General features: G+C 37.7%; 1 protein-coding gene across 1 annotated transcript in view; it reads right to left on the bottom strand.

Moving 5' to 3' along the window:
• The window catches only part of dnah3.S (dynein axonemal heavy chain 3 S homeolog), a 169,807-nt gene that overhangs the window by 47,444 nt on the left and 101,543 nt on the right, over positions 1 to 20,820 (bottom strand). The window contains exons 34-44 of the mRNA XM_018239192.2: positions 17,014 to 17,148; positions 15,340 to 15,451; positions 14,116 to 14,357; positions 12,339 to 12,439; positions 12,147 to 12,252; positions 9,324 to 9,453; positions 6,947 to 7,183; positions 5,953 to 6,056; positions 5,455 to 5,749; positions 4,302 to 4,481; positions 3,041 to 3,164 (exon numbers count right to left, since the gene is read on the bottom strand). Coding sequence (XP_018094681.1) covers positions 3,041 to 3,164; positions 4,302 to 4,481; positions 5,455 to 5,749; positions 5,953 to 6,056; positions 6,947 to 7,183; positions 9,324 to 9,453; positions 12,147 to 12,252; positions 12,339 to 12,439; positions 14,116 to 14,357; positions 15,340 to 15,451; positions 17,014 to 17,148 — 1,766 coding nt within the window. The remainder of the gene's footprint in view (positions 1 to 3,040; positions 3,165 to 4,301; positions 4,482 to 5,454; positions 5,750 to 5,952; positions 6,057 to 6,946; positions 7,184 to 9,323; positions 9,454 to 12,146; positions 12,253 to 12,338; positions 12,440 to 14,115; positions 14,358 to 15,339; positions 15,452 to 17,013; positions 17,149 to 20,820) is intronic.

The following is a 20,820-nucleotide window of genomic DNA, read 5'->3' as shown; positions in this document are numbered from 1 at the left end:
GTTTGTTCTGCTGCACTCTATATAGATACTTCACAGTTGTGTAGGGAGGTAGACCAATTGGGGATCACAGGAACTTGAATTGCTTGGTTTGTGAATTATGTGATACAAGCACACAGCCAAAACAGTTGTACGGTATAAATTGCCACTTTGATAATTAGATTAGGAGAGCACAGATAATCCTGTGCACTGGCAATTTAATTAGCAAGAACCAAACATGGAGTAGTTTCAATCTCCCTGCCTGGTTGAAGAGATAAAATAAGATTTTTGTGATTAAAACAATAGGCAAAAAGTGTGTTCAACACAAGCCCTATTTAATGAACTCACGTTGAACAAAGGGGTATACTTCCCCTTTAATATTCTCGATAAATTGGCTTAGTATTGCTGTCCTCGAGCCTAAACCGAATAACTCATGTAGCTACAAAGACAGATATGAAAGCTAAAGATTCCGTAGACTTTATAATAACTTCTCTTACAAATTGAGAAAATATATAATTTCCTGTATTGATTAGTACTTTGCTCTGTGCCTTTCAGCATCCACACACATTTTACTCTATCCCATGACAGTATATAGTCTAAGTATATATTCCCTTTAATCCAGTCACCAAAGGAGCATGTGTTCTGTTCTAATGTATGAAATACATGTTTGATTATCTAGGCCTCATTTAAAATGAGATTATTGATTGTGTACTACAGAGAAACCCATCTACTTGTTCTCATTACAGTTTTATTTATTCTATCTATGTTAACCATTCCCAATCTCTTGCAAGTATTAGCTAAACCACATATGTAAAACTGACTTGGGTTCAGTCAAATACACATACCATTACAGCAGTAATCACTAGAAATGATGCATTACCTGCAGAGGATCTCTTGTCTCTGTATTAATTGTGTGGTCATATACTCATTGCACTCTTGCCTAATTTTTGACTAGTGGCGAGCACAATGTTCCTTTTGTTTGTTAAATTTTGAATTCAATTGGTCAAGACCTGTACACATAATTGAGTTCAGTTTTGGCACACTGAATGCAATTGTGCCAACTGCTACCTTTCACTTGGTCGCAGTGATGCTGGAATTATTCGGGGAAAACACTAGTCCTTACGTTTGGCAAGTAAAACAGACATATTCATTACAGGAAGGAATGTGTTGGCTAATGCAATCACTAGACAATTCAATGTTCTTTATAAAATCAACTTGATTTTGGATAGTGCTTTTTACCCACAAATTCAGTCTGGTTTCTGGGAATCATGGATTACTTAAAGGGGATCTATTGCGAAAATAAAAATTTAATATAAGCTTAATCTCAAGGAAATAAGAACTTTCTAAATATAAACAATTACATATTCTGTACCTTTTATGAAATAACCAAGTTACTCTTCACTGTCCCACACTCAGAAACCTGCTTCTCTTTCTTTTCTCTTCATGCAGTAAGTGGAGTCAGTTTTGGATTGACAGTTAAATCTAATATATCTTTTGGGGGGTTGTCTAGAAGATGTATTAGAGCTCACTCCTTTAAAATAACCAGCTCTGATGGAAATCCTGCTGTGCTGCATGCATGGTGTGTGCCTGAGTGAGTTATTTTGTTAGCTTTTGTTGGTGCTCAAGTTGGCTACTTCAGTTAGCTCTAATACACCTACTAGGAGAGGGAGTCCCCTGAAAGACATTAGACCTACCTTTCAATCAAAGTCGGACCCCACCTCAACATGAAGAGATCATTGTGAGAGACGGGTTGCTCAGAGGGAGATTCTGAAGAGTAACTTGATTATTTTAACGATACAGAAATTTGAATGGATCATATTAAGAAAGTGTCTTATTTCAGCGTGATGAAGCTTATATTAAATTTTCATTTTTATGATAGTTCCCTTTTCCCTTTTAAGACCTTAGTTTGGGGGTGTTCACACACTCGATATAACGTACCATTTTTTAGTTGGATACAAGGAAAATATTTCAAGTTTGTTTCTCCCTTCATTTGCCTCAGTGAACAGTGGGCCAAGGGTGATATCTTGCAATTGCTTAGAAGAAATATCCACCTCCCACTTCAGAGATTTAAATGGTTCCCCTTGTAGAAGAGAATTTTGAAACCTGATTAATTTTCCTTTTTTCCAACTAAAAAATGGTACGTTATATTGTGTGTGTGAACACCCCCAGACTATGTATGCCAATTAGTGGTACCTTCAGAGTACAGAGAGCCAATTATGAAAATAGCTCATTCTATACCATTAGCAGACCATTTGGGTAGAAAAAATATGGTGGCCAGAATATTAAGTCGTTTCTTTTGGCCAAAAATACATTCAGATGTGGCTACTTTCTGTGAATCCGGTGCAGAATGTCAATATACTTCTCCAGGTGGAAAAAAATGTAAACTGGCTCCTGATCCTTGATGAATGCAGGAAGAACTCACATCCCAACATAGGACTTTAGTACCAAACCTAGACAGGTGATCAGCATTTATACCACACATACAGGCAGACAAAATAAATCACTGTGCACATCCTAATAGTCCTAAAAAAAGTATTCTGATGCCTAATACATCTTTGTCTAGTTGCAGAATCTTCTATTAGAAAGGACGAACACTACTCTGCTGTGAGTCATAGAAACACCTTGATTGTACATTTACAGCTTTCAGCAGTGCTGGTTGCCTCCACAATCATATAATACTAGCATAACAAAGGAGATTCTTGATATTGAAACATGGGGTTTAACTCTTTAACACTGGCATTATGCTATTTGTCTTCTTCTTTTCTCCTACAGAGAAGCATTTCATGAGGTCCTTCTGGCATTACTCTTATCTTCTCCGTTGAACAATGGCTGCTCTCTAGTCATCCATCTCTATGAGCGACAGTGTTTTTTTACATATATGTACATACACAGACTTTTTCAGCTAGGTAATATGAATAAGTAGAGAATACCAAGAGAAAAAAAGCAATGGAATATAGAATAAAGCCTAGAGAAATGTAGAAGTAATTTTATTCAGTCATATTATAGAGCTTTATAAGCTCCATCCCTTAATATCTTGTTGATAAAAAGTATCTTGGAACAATACCTTAGAAAAGCAATATCAAATCCTTTGCTGAAGTGCCAGTCAGCTATAGAGCCAAATATTTTTGTCAGTGTTTCATCATCGAATGCATCTATAGTAACAATGTTCAAGTGGCGGGTGAAGCGCCCTATTGGGAGAAAAACAGCAAATGTCAGTGTTGTGCACTGACATTTTTTTCCAATCTTTTAGCACATAGTAATAAGGATTGGCAGCCCACGTTTATCCTGAATAATAGCATCCATCTATTCTATTCCTTCCCGTCTGTTGGTTTAACTTATCACCACTCAGCAGAACTGCTGTAAGAACAAATGGCCTTTATGTCAATCTCCTATAATAAGTATATGGATACACTGTCCCCTTGAGTGATTTTACACAAATGATGGCTGTAGAGAGAGTATTATCCTACGAAGAACAATGCTGAACATAAAACATTATCATCATTCCCTTATGTGAAGTCAGCTTTGAAGAGCTTTGCAGAAATTCCATGAAAAATTCTCAACAAATTGATTTTTTCCAATATTTCTAGTAACTATGCCCCATATTGAGTTATTGTTGCATCTGAACAAATTTGCCCCTAAAAATTCTGTACTATTGTTTGACACTGACAAGTTTAGTCTATTACTAATAAGTTTCTAGGTTCAGTTTACTATGTAAGCAATATGTAGTAAAAAAAAAAAAGGCAATATGAGCCTTCCACCAAAAGTTTGTGCACTTGCAACTCCTGAACCCAATTACAAATCCAAAATCATTATAATGGCTGTAATGACCCTTACTGACAGCTGGTCAGTAAGGGTAAGGTTTGTGGTGAAATTATGCTGATATCCTTGGAACAATTGTTAAATGACTATACAGCAGTATTTCCATATATCTGTAACTGTGTTATGAGCTAAGGGACATCCAGAGGGATTAAAATGAAGAAGCCTAAAACCAATTTAAAGTGAATAAAATGTATGACTATACCCAGGGCAGCATGGCATTGATTGCCTCAACAGAAGAAGAGATATATTAGCATAGAATGCCCTCAACAAGGATTTTGTCCTCAAACTTTAGTATGTATAGAATCTTGAATCATGTGTGCCATTGTCCATAAAGTAAACTATCTGGGGTTGAAACTGATTATTTAATATCAGGAATGTTACTGTACTTGTTACATTTATTAAATATTATATATATTATATATATATATATATCTTATAGGAAATGCCTTTAAAAAAAACTCTTTGTTGTTTGCATGAGCACAAATCTGTACTAACAATTATCGTACCTGTAATGTCATTCCTCCCTCCACCAGGAGGTCCCATTGCAGATACAAACAAGACATCTAGAATATCTAGACGTGATGTGTCCTTTCTATCGTACCAGTGTCCATGGTCTATCCACTGTCTCAATAATTCTATGGGTGGTTGCGCTCCATATACCTCCTTTGCTGGCATATTTAAGTCATCTAGAGACAAACAGTGACAAATGTTAGCTTAGTCTATGTACTGTATTTCCAAATTTCTCATCAGACGTCTACTATACCACTTTTGAAATACTGTTACTGGAAAACTAGCTTGTACAGTATTTCTTGTTATATATAATGCTTTCAGTCTACTAGGCTATGGGCAAAAGAACCAGATTGTTGCATAGTAATGCCTATGTGTGTACATAGCAGTCATTGACTGGTGAACAACCCATCTCTCAGACATAGAACTATCATTGTTCTGCTAATGCAGACTGGAAGTCTCAGGGCTTTAATATCTGTTCTAGGAATTTAACCTGTACTGGAGACTAATGTGAAAGATCAATCTCTGTAAAGAGTTGTGTTTGTGGCAGATTTATCACAGTGTGAATTTAGAACTCACCAGAGAAAAACTCACTCACATTCTATTCATTCCTATGGGATTTTGTAGAATCATATTTATCAGTGGAGTTCACCATTTGATAAATATGATTCTAAAAATCTCATAGGAATGAATACAATTTAAAAAAAAAAAATCTACCCCTAAATGTTTCAGGCCTATATAAACAATTTTAAATAATAATCACATTTTCCTGCTAACTTACTTATGCTTACAGCAGCCTTATACCTGCTCTGCTATATATTATGATATATAATGTATATGCTATTATTTGTCCCTACTAATGCCTTTATTGTCTTATTTGGCTAACTACATCTCAACAAAAAAGAATTTGATAATAACAATAAAGCTTCTTATTTGATAATGGATGCTTAGACTAGGTGATACCAGTAACACCTTCAAAAAACATGGGAAATATATTAAAATTTATTTAATTCAGCTGTTAATATTTTTGTAAGACCAAACATGGAAACTTTTTAAAAATAATAGATAATAAAAAAGGTTATTTTCTGATGTCTGTATCTCTTTACTGGAACATTTACATTACACAAGCCCTAATAAATGTAATTATCTTACCCACAAACACCACAGCCTGCTTCCCAACTGGGGGACCAAATTGGCCCTTTCTTCTCCGATCTAACTTTGAAAATATGATATCTTGAGTCTGATTGGCTGATGTTCTTGCTGAGAAGTTGATACTGTTGGCAACATACTTGTTTTTAGGGAGTTTTATTAAAAAGCTGTTAGTTATTGCAGATTTCCCTGTTCCAGTTGGCCCTACAAACAGCATTGGCACCGAATGTTCCAAATATGTCTTCAAAAAGAAGGTCTGCCTGGCAGTCTCCATTGTAGGAATAATTAGATCTGATACCTTGAAAAATAAAAACAATAAAATAGCTTATTTTTTATTTAATGAAGCAATGCAGAATCTAAAGCTTGTAATACCATAAAAACGAATATTGTAGCTCACATAATAATTACACAGATCATCAGTCACTGACAGCAGTGATAGTATTCAAACAGGATAAATAACAGAGTCATGAAACAAAATAAAAGTCACAGAAGCTTTCATACCTTGGCTGTGGGGGGAATGGTCAGTTCTTCTTTTGTAATGTAATCAGTCCAAATATTCCACTGGCCACTTGCTTGTTTGTGGAAATAGAAGTCATAGACACTGCCTATCGGTGAGAAAACAAAACGAGTGCCTGTATTTATATTGTGCACGAGAATGGCAGGCTATTAGAACAGTTATGGGGAACCTGGAGAACATTGAGTAACATTAATCTTGATATACTAACTGCACAACAGCTTGGTGTTTGTTTCTCTTGATTAGAATTTTAGTGGCTTTTTGGAAGGCGTCTAATAGCATACAGTATGGTATAGATAAAGCTTACACACTGGTAGAAACCTCAGATTCATTAGAAGTGCACACTAGTGGAAGTAAGAATATGGATGTCAGCAGCCTTGTGCAATCATTGATATGATGTGATAATATTACAGTATATTTTATATGATCATTATGATATGTAATAGAAAAAGTACTTCATGTTTTAATATTCATCAAAAGCATAGTGTATAATAGGGTTTTAAGCTCTCAGGCAAGAAGAGATGTCTGTGCAACATACGGTTGGCCATTCATGGCTAGATCCACCAATTTGGTGGGGTCCTCCAATTTTGTCTGGTCATTAGGAAAATGATCTGATCTCTAGGGGTGCTATATCTAGACCAGATATTGATGAGTGAGGGCATTGTTTTGGTCCCCATAAGACGGCTAACAAGGTCAGTAGTGGTCAAGGTGGTCAAGTTAGAAACCAATTTTTAACCACAAATGCCACGAATGCTGTAAATAGTTCATTCAATTCCTTAATTTCCAACCATTCTATACATGCTTGTATCTATGTGTTCATTTGAATGACCACACCAAAAATGTTGCAGTTTTTTGATGATCACCCAAGGATGTATGTGCAGGATCACCAACCAACGGGGAATAGATGGGATCCTATTAGTGCAATTTGAACATTTGTATGCCCAGAAGTAAAGAGCCGATTTTCAATACAAACAACCGTACCTTTCTCTGGAAATAAGTTGTTTTTTGTCAGTTTAACACTTTTGGGTCGTGGATGATGTTCATCTAATCCCATTAAAAGGTTCCGATAGAAAGTATCGAATTTTTTTCTGCTGTCTGTATTGATGGTTCCTCCTATGGTCCACACAACTGAAAAGAGAAAGAGTCCCTGGAGCCACAGAGTTATCTGCTGGCTGGACATGGGTTCATTGCCTTCTTCAGAAGAATTCACTATTTCATCTACAATAAAGCAGAGAAACACAAAATCAGAAGTAGCACTCTCTCTCTCTCTCTCTCTCTCTCTCTCTCTCTCTCTCTCTCTATATATATATACACAGAGAGAGCGAGAGAGAGACTCCTGTTTGATGTTTTAGACTTTATTTTATGTCTTACATCCAATTAGATTGTTTTCAATGTTAAGTATCAGTGCTTTTGATAGTATGACAAATCTCTTTGCTATAAAAGAATAGTCCCTGCTGCTTCTTTTGCAAGGTTGCAGCAAGTCACAGCAAGAAATAAAAGAGAAAGGAAGGAAAATAACTGCAGATGCACATTATGTACTTCTCACAGCGTAAGGTGAAGGTTGGTAGTTTGATAAAATACAGTAGTTCTTCTGAGTAATACATGGGCAAATTTTTAGCACAATAATTACAGTTTTAGCAATATAATGTTTTATTAGATAACTATTGAAATATAAAAGAAAGTAAAGAATATGTTGTTATGTCAATGAGCATTAAATCATAATTATTACTTTAATGTGAATAAAATGTGTGAAAACACATTGTAATAGATGAAAAACCACAAAATAATATAGTAATGAAAAGAGTAGCAGTGGTAAGCATTGCAGAAATGAAAGAGCGCTTAAGGTTGCAAGATCTTGTCTGGGGGAATGGCAGCACGCTGCACCACGTGCTGGATTTTTCAGGGAACAACCAAAAAGCAGGTGGTAAGGACCAGGCCCCATTGTAGCCTACATCATCTGAGAATGAAGGGGCTGGAGGGGGAGGCACATAAGCTGTCCCTAGTGAATTCAGTGCTGCCAAACAGTGCTGTATCCATTCCATTTTGGAGCACAGAGAATTGTGGCTAAATTCACTGAAGTACATTTGCCTGGTTTTTCTGTGGGTACTCTGGTTTTCTCCCCCTGTATGTACTAATCATACAGGCAGGTTAATGGGATCCAGATAAACTTGACCTAGTAAATATGATAGGGGCTTACAATGCAAGCTCCATTGGGACAGGAACAAAAAAATCACTGCGGAATATGTTGTGCTATATAAAGAAAACTAATAAAAATACAATATATAATATAAAATACAGGTATGGGATACGTTATCCGGAAACCCACTATCCGGAAAGCTCCAAATTACGGAAAAGCCATCTCCCATAGACTCCATTTTATCCAAATCATTTTTTAAAAACGTATTTCCTTTTTCTCTATAATAATAAAACAGTACCAAATACTTGATAAAACTAAGATATAATTAATCATTACTGGAGGCAAAACAATCCTATTGGGTTTATTTAATGTTAACATGATTTTCCAGTACACTTAAGGAATAAACATCCGAATTATGAAAGATCCATTATCTGGAAAGCCCCAGGTCCCAAGCATTCTGGATAACAGGTCCCATACCGGTAATGGGAATTATTTAGTAACCAGCTATAAACCAGTCCCAGTGCCCTGACTCAAATTTCAAGTGATTTTTCACTGTTAGGAATTTATGGAATATTAAACCATTTTAGGGTGTATAACTGCAGTTTACTGGCTACAACTTAGGAACATAGTTGGCCTTTCTGGACCCTGCTTAAGCTGGTCAGGTCTCTTTAACTGAATGAACAGTAAATATTGGTTTTTTTCCAATCATTCAGTACAATGAGAAAAAGGATGTGGCAAGGGAACAGAGACATCTCTTAATAAAGTTTGGTCTATCTGTAAGTCGATAAGGAGGGACGGCGAGCCTTATGGTAAACTAATGCTAACTACTACCCAGGGCCAAGATTGGAAGCAACAAAGTACAATAATTAATAGCACTGATACATCCTTCTTGTCCAATTAGACCTATTTTTTATATCAATATTGAAGACTTTAATCTTACACATTCATTTCAGTTCATAAACTCAATCCAAAATCTCCCACTCTGTATACATTTAGCCATTTTATGACATTTTCATGACATTGTTTTTTTGATTCATGTGATGTGTTTTTCAGGAAAGAGACATCCAGTAACCAATGTTAAATGTGAGCACTGCAGCAGCCCTTCACTTAAATTGTCAGGAAAAAGCACATTGCACAGGCTTGAGATACAGAGGCTGAACTTTGCAATGCCAGATGACATATGTGCTTGTCTTATCATCACCAGGAAACTGACAGGCTTACCGAGCAGACAGGTGTACAGTCTCATCATGCTATATGCCAGGTGAATAGGAGACGTGTGCACTAAAAATTTGCATTCCAAGCGGATAAAATCCAAGCAGGGTTGAAGGAGCCAGTCAAACATGTCAGAGATCTAAAAAGAAAGAATAATGTAGAAATGTTATCGCTGAAGAACTTAACACAAGATCTGAATCAGCAGGCTATATCAAAGCTATAAACAGCTGCCAATTCTTCTACTTACTGTAGCTCTAGCTTGGCACAGACGATATGTTATTAAAGGGACATGATTGGCAAGAATGTGTGTGTGGTTTTTCTTCAAAGTTACAGCCACATTTGTGATTGTATGCTTCCTGATACATACGGGCCCACTGGTTTTCCCAGTCAACTCATTTCACTCAAATCTGAATCATTGGTGTGAATTATTTAATTATTTTTGTTCCCCTGTATCACACGCCTAATGATTTCTTTACACAAGAATAATGGAAGTGAAAAGAAAATAATACAAAGTATATAGTTACAGCAGTGATTCCAAAAATGTGGGGCTGTTTCCCCCTTGGGTGGTTTAAAGCAGTGGTGGTGGTGTTAGGCTGAAGGCCAATTACGGCGATAATTGGGGAGAATGGTCTCCCAGATACACCTGAAAGCCTAGCTTGAAAGTCTGTTAGTGTGAAAATTGGGGTATGTATTTGGTATTCTAAAATATATAAATGAATGACTGATGCACTAATATTTCTTATATTATAAGCTAAGGAGGCTCCTGACCCAAGACTGAACCTACAAAAGGGCCCTGGTTGAATGCTGGACCTTCAAATGAGGCCTGAGCTGAAGAGAGAAATGTAGATATCCGTACAATGAAGAACAGCACGGTTCATTGGAAATTTAGCTGGAATGCATTTAGAGAAAATCTTGACAGATTTTAACCTGTTGATCTCATCTGCACATTTAAGCCACATCAATAGCCAATTATCTCTATAAAAGGATAAAACATCTAAGTTGAACGGGTTAGTGGAAAAAAGCAGTATGCAGCTGGAAATGCCACTTTCTACTTATGGGCACAAGCCACAAGTTGCATTAGTGTATCAGTGCATCAACAAAGCCATCAGTGTGGAATATGTATCTATTTCAGAAAGCATGCCTGGATGCTAGATACCCTGCTTTTAAATGGTGCACTCTTAAATAGGGACTATTAATGCATTACTGCAATCTAAAAATGCATCTAATTGATTTAAGTGTTCATATGAGCCACTAATTTGTCATCAATCAATTAAGCAGCTGTTTCACGTGTAATTATATTCTAATATACAGATAAATTGCATAGTACATAGTGAGTTAGTAATATACATAGTAAGTTAGGTTGAAAAAAGACACATGTCCATCAAGTTCAACCTTTTAAATCTATATATAACCTGCCTGTTAGTTGATCCAGAGGAAGGCAAAAAAACCCATTTGAAGACTCTCCAATTTGCCTCAGAGGGGGAAAAATTCCTTCCTGACTCCAAAATGGCCTAGTCCCTGAATCAACTTGTACTATGAGCTATTTTCCATAATCCTGAATCCCCTCATTTGCTGAAAAGCCATCCAACCCCTTCTTAGAGCTATCTAATATATCAGCCAGTATGACTGACTCAGGGAGAGAGAATTCCACATCTTCACAGATCTCACTATAAAAAAACCCTTCAGAATATTTAGGCAGGTTAGCTTAATTGACTAGGGATGCACTTTATCTATAGGGAAGCAGAACCTGCGGCTGTAGGGGGGCCCTGGAGCTATAGAGGCCCCATGAGGCCCTAATTCATATACAGTTTCAATAAATATTGGTAAAACAAGTCAATCTCTAAACATTTTGGGGACCTGAAAGAGAATTTGCTGTGGGGCCCAGTAATATCTAGTTATACCACTGCATCGCATCCACAATTTAGGATTCCCAGAATCCTTCATTAAAGATTTGGCCGGATACCGAACCAAATCTGAATATACAAATTAGGGGCAGGAAAAGAAAAAGTGGAAAAAATGTTTTTACTTCCTTGTACCCTAATTTACATATGCAATTCCCCACCCTAATTTACATTTTTTACAAATGTTTTTACTTCCTTGTACCCTAATTTACATATGCAATTCCCCACCTAATTTAAGGATTTGGATTCGGTTGGCAGGCACAAGGATTTGGCCTTATCCGAATCCTGCTGAAAAAGGCTAAATCCTGGCCAAATTCTGAACCGAATCGTGGATTCTGTGCATCGCTATAATCGACAATGCCATCAACTGGCTATATAAGAGATTCCCTTTATAAAATGATGGCCCGGTACGTTTGCTGAAATTAACTGGATCATTGGTGTTTGTGGGTAGCACATTTTCATCCAACACTGACGTATGAATTTCCCATGCTGGAATTTTCCTTAAAGTCCCCTTATAGATAATAGGCAAACAATTTGATATCACATAAGTACGCCGGTGCTTAACTAGTGTTTTTCAATGAGAGATTCCCTTTAGCTTTATTCTATTATGAACCAAAAAAAAAATCTTGTTTCTTGCAGAGTAAAATGCAGCAGATTGAACACCAGAAGCTGTCGAGTATAAATCCCAAATGAGTTATACTGTATATTCCGGCAGAGCGGAAAGCCGGCAGATGCAATAATCTGTAATATTGATCTACTGTTGATTTTTCAATTTAAAATGGAATTTTAAGTTAGCTGAGCTCCCAGTATTTATTAAATCATCTTGTAATAGAAACAAAACAGCATTAATAGATATGTCAAAGCAAATGATTAGGGAACAATCAAGCTGTCGGGCTTTATTTGATTACAGCTGGCAGATATGGATTCCTACCATCTCTCTGTGTTCGCTTGTGAGGTTTACAGGCAGAGTGCTCATGTAGGAGTCTTGTAAAGGCTTCCAGCCAAGCTGATGAGGCTCCATGTAGATCATGCCACACCTAGAGAACACACACACACATATTAAGGTACTAACGAGGGTAATGGTGCTGCACTTATTTTAGCATCATAAGTAAATAGCAATTACCTGCTCACAGTGGCTGGGGATGCCTGCTCCAAGTCAGCTGGCTCAAAGATTAAACTCATTTTTGCACTCATCTGAATTATTTCCCCACTCATCAAACACAACTAAAAAAAATTAAAATCCTTATTAGTAACTTGTAAAAAAAAGTTTTTTTTACATTAATTAAATATGCAGAACTGTTAAGACTGGTATATATTATTTATTGTATAACAGATAATACAGTAAATATAGAATTATTGTAGTAATGAAGCTTGGGAAAATGCCAAATAACATAATAGAAATCAAATGATTACAGTTATTTTTCTAGTTAGTGGTTGCAAACGAATCCACCCACTATTTGATTCTTTTTTTTCCACCACTGTTCTTTATTTCTTTCTAAAATTTAGTGAGCTAGGTAATCTTTTCCCTTGTCTCTTAAATTACCTTGTAGATATATATTTGAAGCTATTACTAAAGAGATATTACCCAGGTTTATTATTAGTGTTTACATTTCATTATTCTCTCAAAGATACTTGAAAGTAAACTTATTTCCCATACAGGAAAACATCACTATATGTATAGGACTACTAGTTATTGTTATTGGAGCCTTAATAGGATAACTAAGCAAAGGTAATCAATATTCAAAAACCATACTAGTCCCGCCCATCTGTTCTACTTCCTGCTGCCTCCTTTCACAAGCTGTGCAGGGGAGCTAATGACATTCTGCACAGTGCACTATATGATAGAAACCAATTAGCTTCTAGGCTGACCTGATAGGGAACTTAAGACTGTCTTTGATTGTGTGACTGCAGGACTGTGATTGGCTATCCCCTCTTACTGTGCTTCTGGCAGGGACAATTAGGACAAGCCCCCCCCCCCTCATTTGACATGGACAGTGACTGTAGCAGATCTATGGTGAGCCCCAATGAAGGAGCAATTTTTAAAGATAATATACATTTTTAGCCTAGAGTGAAACCAGCACCATATATTATTCTTTATTGCCTATAAATTAGGGGAAGTTCAGTAATGTTATATGTCCTCTTTAATTTAACATCAGTGAATTTTTTGGGCATATTTATTACGTATGGGTGCGTAATAACAAGCAGGCTTGTTAATAAGAGATTCACAGCCTGAAGGTACCTGAACAGTTTCAAACCCAGACAGGTGGTACCTCAGATTGCAGCCGGCCCTTTGCAGTACAATTGTTTAACCTACACAGACAAGGGAACTATTATGCACAGCCACAGTAAGAGCCAATCAACTTGCCTGTATGTATGAGTGAAAGGAAACAGAGTACGTGAAAGAAAATTATGCAAGCGCAGGAAGAACACACAAACATCATGCAGAGGTCGGGATTGAACACAGGAGCCCAGAACTGCAAGTCTGTAATAGTAATCACTGTTAACATTACCAAGGGGTGTGCTCAGTTCAAATAACAACAAAGATTACATACTATGCAGGGCTGCAACTAGGGGTAGGCTGTCCAGGGTGCAACAAAGGGGCCACTGGGCAGGAACCTTTTGAATAGTCTTCTGCCTACCTCTAGTCCGGGTTCATTTGCACCCTCTTGTTTTGCTGTCCCTTCTTCTCGTGCCCCCCAGTTTGACGTCACTATGCATGAATGTGCATGCGACCATGTGCTCGCATAAGGGGGATCGAGGTGGCCGGCTGGACTGCCGGCTTGACCCACCCCTAACTGTATGGTTTTGACAATTATTCAAATAACCTGCTTTTTCATGGGGAGGGGGTTATCAAAGAGGAATAGACTGGAGCATTACTATAAGACGCATAAATCCATTACCTTTTTGTTGTCGTCAAGAACTGTGTTCATATTCTCAATCCAAACAGCATCCACAGGACCATCAAATATAATCCACTTCCTGTCATCTGTGGTTGAAGAAGCTTGTTCTCTAAAGGTAGTTGCCAACACACCATCTGTCCACTCATGACTTACTGGGTCAAAACAACCATATAACTGTCCCATCGTTATGGCTTTTGGATTAATCACTCTAGATTCAACAGCATACTCATCCATAGAGTTGGCTGAAGAAGAAGGAAATAAATATCATATAATACACAAAAGCCATGAATATCTTCTAAATTATATCCTTACTAGACATTAAGCCCGTTAAATTAACAGGCGCTAGACGGTCCGTGGGGCACATGCGCAGTAGCGCAATCCCACGGACACAGGGACTGGACGCAGAGACACTTCAACTTTATTATATAGGATTATATAGGATAAACGGGGAGTTCTGATGTCATCGGTTATAAACAGTGAGTTCTGATGTCATTTCTGTCACATGACTCACTGAAATGTGTGTATTATAATAAATAAAGTACCCCCAGTTGTAAAATATGAGGCCTTCGGCCTCGTGTTTTTATATGATCATGAAACTCCTCGGTAACTTATAATATCCTTATATTTTACAAGAGGGGGTACTTTATTCACTATATAATTTATTTATTCTTAACAATTCTGTTCTCCTTTCTTTGTAGCATTTGTTTGGGTATGGCCCTTTCCTGTTTCAGTAGAATAGTAACCTTGTGTAAAAAGTCCACACAGAAAAGGTTTTCAGAGAAGGGAGTGGAAGAACTTGACAGACCTCAACTCAACTGAACACCTATGAGATAAATTGGAACATAATATGAGCCTATGAGTAAGGCCTTAACATCAGCCCCAACCTCTTGGAAGGTGGAGCAAATCCCACCATCAATGTTCCAAAAGTTGGTGAAAAGTCTTCCCAGAAAAATAGAGGATAAAGTCTATTTAGATAGGACCTACTTTAATATTTATATCCATGGGTTTGGAAAGTGATGTTGGACAGACAAGTGTCCACATACCTTTAGCCATATAATGTACTATAATCTCTAAAGATAAAGATCTATTATATAAGAATATGTAGTGACACTAACCAAGATACATTAGAACATACAGTTTTAAATATAATCATGATTTCTATTGAGCGTTATTTTATTAAAGAACAAAAATAATAATTAAATCGCAACTGAAACGTTGGTGTACCTGCATGCAGATCAGCAAGTGCTCCTGAGAGGACTTTGTAAGCACATGTTTTACCACCCATGGGGTCCCCTACAATCATGAAGCCATGGCGCACCAACATCATTTCATAAATCTACAATAATGACAAAAAATTTAAATGAAAGCAATTTGTACAGATAATATTTCTCCTTATCTATGTTGTTTTTGATTTAGTCCCCGATGAAAACATACAGATAATCAAGCTAGAGATAAAATGTTGCTCCACTGCTGGGACTGGCTCGCTTTTGTATAATTTATTTAGAATGAGGCATTAAATCCAGCAAAACACAGCCTGCCTGAACTCTGCTATGGAACAGATGGTAAGTGAGTGGAAACTCTAAATGGATCAGTTATGTTGATGTTCCTCAGGCTTGCAAAACTGCCATGTATTTATAAAAATATTTAATGAAAAAGATATGTAAGTGCATGCAAGATGATTTCTATATTCTGGCAAAGTAGCTGTTTTCTTCTGCAATGCTAGAATGAGCGTAAGCTTTGTGCATTTAGTACAAATCGCAGTATAAGGAGATAGGAAAGATACCAAGCCAAATAAGCAGCCAGTGGCAAATGCTCTTTACTGATAAACCTTAAAACATTTTTAATTATTGTCCAAAATAAGATTGAGCGGTTAATACTTTGATGTAGTATAACAAAACTGCTTACTGAAAAAGGCACTATTCTTGCACTGAAGGATTTACACTGCCACATTTTCCAAAACAAGTTAAATTGCATTCCTACATTGCAAATAAATATTGCAATTTAGGAATGGGCTAATGAAAAATACTACACTGTGAAATTATTTTTTTGTTTACTGGGAATTGTAATAAGCAGGCACTCAGCCACTGTTATGTTGCATTATAACTGCATATTTTATATAAAATTTTCAGTACGCTTTACTACACCCACTGAGCACTGGCACAGCGTACAACATGCACAAACGCTAACAGAAATGAATAATTGTTTGCACAAAGGAAAATATGGTGCACATTGGATATTCTGCATATCCTTCAGCAGATGGTGCACATGGTGTATTTAATTATTATTTTTTAACACCGCATGATAAACAGGCCAGTAGGATAAGTGTATATAGATGGGTCCTTGTACCTGCATGCATGAGAATACTGAAATGTCAAACTCTGGAAGAGCACAGAGAACAGAAAGTTGTTATACATTAACGTAGAAAGGTTTTGTTCTTTGGTGATGGTTCTTTGCCAACAGTGTATTGTTTTGATTAACCATCAATCTGTGCTTACAGGAAAAGGAAAGGTCTTTTAACCTGGGTTAGGCACCCCCAAGTGATCGCATGTACTTACCTGAAACTCACGCCAGTGATCTGATCAACAGAAAACTGCACTGGCCAGGGATTCTTCCAGTGAGCAAAAATGGAGCAATTGGTTTCCCGGCTTCTTCTTTCTCAAAATTTCCCAGGGCAAACCAATGTGCAGTACAGTGAAATAGCCGCCTTTTTGTTAAAGTTCGGCATTTCGTGCTACTGCACATGCACAGCCGCGAGAAAAAAGCCAGAAGACAATCGTTCTGAAAGAATGCCGTCACTGATGATTCAACAACACAAATAAATGACTGGACAAGGTTACACTAGTGGCAATATATGTGAATAAAGTGCAGATGACAGGTATTGTGAAGGGATAATCTCACCTGAATTATTTTCCCAATGAACCAAGGGACAGGCTGCAGTTTTAATTTTGCAATATTGTCTTTAAGAGCCTGGATAAAAAGGTCATAATCTGGTTTGGGAAGAACCACTCCAGGGAAGAGATCAGAAATGATGCCCTGGGGAAGAACAATAAAAAGAAAATAACATTTAAAACATTTGCCTTTTTGATTTTGATTTTGGAGAGTGATAAAGGTGATTCAGTACATGTAGAATGTATCATATTATGTCCAGCGATTTTATCACAAATAAATTATATTTAAGGAAAGCATTCCAATTCAGCAGTACAATAGTGCAAAAATAAATCAGTGTTTTTTGGATATATATCTTACAAAATTCAAAGTGGGGCTTATCAGATTTTACTACTGTCTGCCCTACCTTATGGGTGAGGTGACTCAGCCAGCAGCTGCATAAGGGAAAGCATGCAATCTAACTGCTGCATTGCAAGGTATATACATCTGCAAAGGGCTGGCTTTCTAATTAAACAATATTGCAAATAAGCTAATACGGTGTAACTTAATTTTCAAGTAATAAAGTATAGGGGGTTATTTATTAAAGTCTGAATGCCAAAAACTTTTTTTAATCCTAGTGAAAAAACCCAAAACTCAAGTTTTTTGTTATTTATTATACCCCGAGGATGGAAAAAGTACGAATCTGAAAATCCGGCATCTCAGACCTGCCAAAATTGTATATAAATCAATGGGAGAAGTCCCGAAGATATCCTGATCACTGGGTTTCGTGCAATAATAATCGGAAGATTTTGTGGTTTTCAGGCAAAAATATGAAAAAAATCTAATTTCTCGGGTGGAAAATCCGAAAATTTGAATGATTCATTTTTTCGAGATTTTTTCCCGAACTAGAATTTTTGGGGAAAATGTATTGATAAATAAGGGGAAATAACCTGTGTGGATTTGGTTGAAGTATATTTCAGAAAATAATTAGATATATTCAGATTTTGATAAACAACCCCTTAAATAGCTTCACTGCCAAGATAATAAAGGGTTAATTGGGGTAGAATGGAGGAAATGTACTTGGTTTTTGAAGAAGGAGAAAAATCTAATTATCAGCTGAAAAGAAAAAAATAATCAATAAAGTATTTAGTAACATGAAGGGGCACATTTACTATTGGTCGAATATCGAGGGTTAATTAGCCCTTGATATTCGAAACTCGAAGTAAAATCCTTCGACTTCGACTTCGAATATCAAAGTCGAAGGATTTACCGCATTTCGAACGATCGAAGGAAAAATCATTAGATCGAACAATTAAATCCTTCGAATCGAACGATTGGAACGATTTTAATCCATCGATCGAACGATTTTCCTTCGATCAAAAAAAGCAAGGAAAGCTTATGGGGACCTTCCCCATAGGCTAACATTGGTGCTCGGTGGGTTTTAGGTGGCGAAGTAGATAGTCGAAGTTTTTTTTAAAGAGACAGTACTTCGACTATCGAATGGTCGAATAGTCGAAGGATTTTTAGTCGAAGTCGTAGTCAAAGGTCGAAGTAGCCAAAAAAAAACCTTCGAAATTCAAAGTATTTTTTATTCTAATCCTTCACTCGAGCTTATTAAATGTGCCCTGAAGTAAAAGTATTGCAGTATGTACTCTACTCACTTGCAGAGTGAGAATTTTGATCTGTTAGCCAGTAGTTACCATGCCATTAACAGATGGGAATGTCAGTTTCTACTGTTAAATTAGCACCAGTCTTGCACTATATTACCACTGGATTATTGTGATTGGGCTTTACTTTTCCCATTATTTTTATATGGGATTTGAGCTATTTGTTTTGACCTATCAGCGTATACTAATGCTTCCAAAAGGCAAATTCACTAACCTCTGGAAATTCACGGTAGCAAATCTGGCGCAAGAGTTAACGTTCATTAAAATCTGCATCTTAGTGAAATTGCGTAGTTACGTCCATTCGCCAGAACGAAAATACGCCTGGCGTTAAGAGTGTGAAGTAGCGCTAGAGTCTCCTAGCGAATTTACGCCAGTGCTGCTAGTAAATCGGTGAAGTCCCGCAATGACATCACGCTGGCGAATTTTCACCAGCGTTACTCACTTTGCCCTTTAGTAAATTTGCCACATAGGCACCTAGCCCCCCCACACACACACTATTGATCCCTAGGCATGGGCCTCAAGATGTTACAAGCAGTGACAGGGGCTTTGACACACAAAATGAAATTTAGAGGGGCTGTCACTTCCTCAGTTGCCACTATACGTTACAGAAGGCTACAAAGGGGGTAGACAGACTCGGAGCCCCCACCACCATTGTGCCCTAGACACGTGCCTTTTCTGCCAACCCCTAGTTCCAGTCCTGATAACCAGACTTTGAATATAACTGCAGCACATTCAGCTGGTTCCACATCTGAAATGCAGCTGCAAAATTAATCTCTTGCACTGGATATAGGAAACCCTTAACCAGTGGTGTAGCTAGAGTGCAACGGGTCCCCCTGCAAAAAAATCTTTAGAGGGGCCCGGTGCACTCCGATTCTCATTCTCCCTCCTGCCTCTGACCCACTCATGTCCCACCTCCATCCTGCCCACACCCTGCCCCCAACTCTGCCCACTCCCGCCGACTTGCATTCCTCTTCCTCGCCTCAGGTAAGAGAGCGGCTGGGGAGGAGGGGGTTTTATAAGCTATAGAGGAAGCAGACCCCACAGTCCAGGCCCCCCTGTGACTGCGGGGTCTGCTTGCTCTATAGTTACGCTACTGCCCTTAACAATAGCTGCCTAAGGGAATTGTAAATGCTTGGAAATGACAGTGGGGCTCATTTATAAACATTGGGCAAATTTGCACCTAGGCACCCATGGCAACCAATCAGAGGTCTGCTTTCATTGCTCAACCTGCAGCTGGCTGAAAAAGCCACTTACTGATGGTTGCTATAGTTTACTGCTCAGGTGCAAATTTGCCCAGTGTTAGTGGTACTTGAGTGACTCATTGGCTCAATGTTTGAGAACAGTGTTATAAGGGTCAACAGTAATTTTCTTGTCTTTACAGCAATTATTCCAGTAATAGCTATATTTTAATTACCATGGTGCCTATTTCTCAGTTTCTCAAAAGTTAAACAGTTAACAGGTGATTATATAATTTCACTGTTGATAGTACTCTTCTTGTGCCATAATGCACATGTACTATATGATCATGTGCTTATACTAAAATACTGTTATATTATATTATAATTGCACCCCTGATTGTTACAAGGTCACAAAACAGACCATTACTTAGTATCCCTCTAGATCAGTGCTGTCCAACTTCTGTGGTACCGAGGGCCAACATTTTACTGGCCTATGTGGTGAAGGGCCGATAATAGAAGTCAGTGTTGACCACTCCCCTTTTTAAACCACACCCACTGTAAACCACACCCATGTTACCACAAGAACTTTTAAGATCATATCCACATTAACGGTGGTAGCACACCAAAAAACCAAATGGTTAACAACCATTTCCAAATGCTAACAAACCCCAAGAACAAACCCCTAATGGGCTTACATTTCACAGGTAGCATAGGGCAAGTAGAGAATGGCACAGACATGCCGCACTGGGCAAGCAGAGAATGGCACACACAAGCAGCACCGGGCAAGCAGAGAATGGCACACACAAGCAGCACTGGGCAAGTAGAGAATGGCACACACAAGCAGCACTGGGCAAGCAGAGAATGGCACACACAAGCAGCACTGGGCAAGTAGAGAATGGCACACACAAGCAGCACTGGGCAAGCAGAGAATGGCACACACAAGCAGCACGTAGTAAACAGAGAATGGCACACACAAGCAGCATTGGGCAAGTAGA

This window comes from Xenopus laevis, chromosome 9_10S (assembly GCF_017654675.1).
Source record: "Xenopus laevis strain J_2021 chromosome 9_10S, Xenopus_laevis_v10.1, whole genome shotgun sequence".
Lineage (NCBI taxonomy): Eukaryota > Metazoa > Chordata > Amphibia > Anura > Pipidae > Xenopus > Xenopus laevis.
This window is presented reverse-complemented; position numbering and strand designations above follow the sequence as displayed.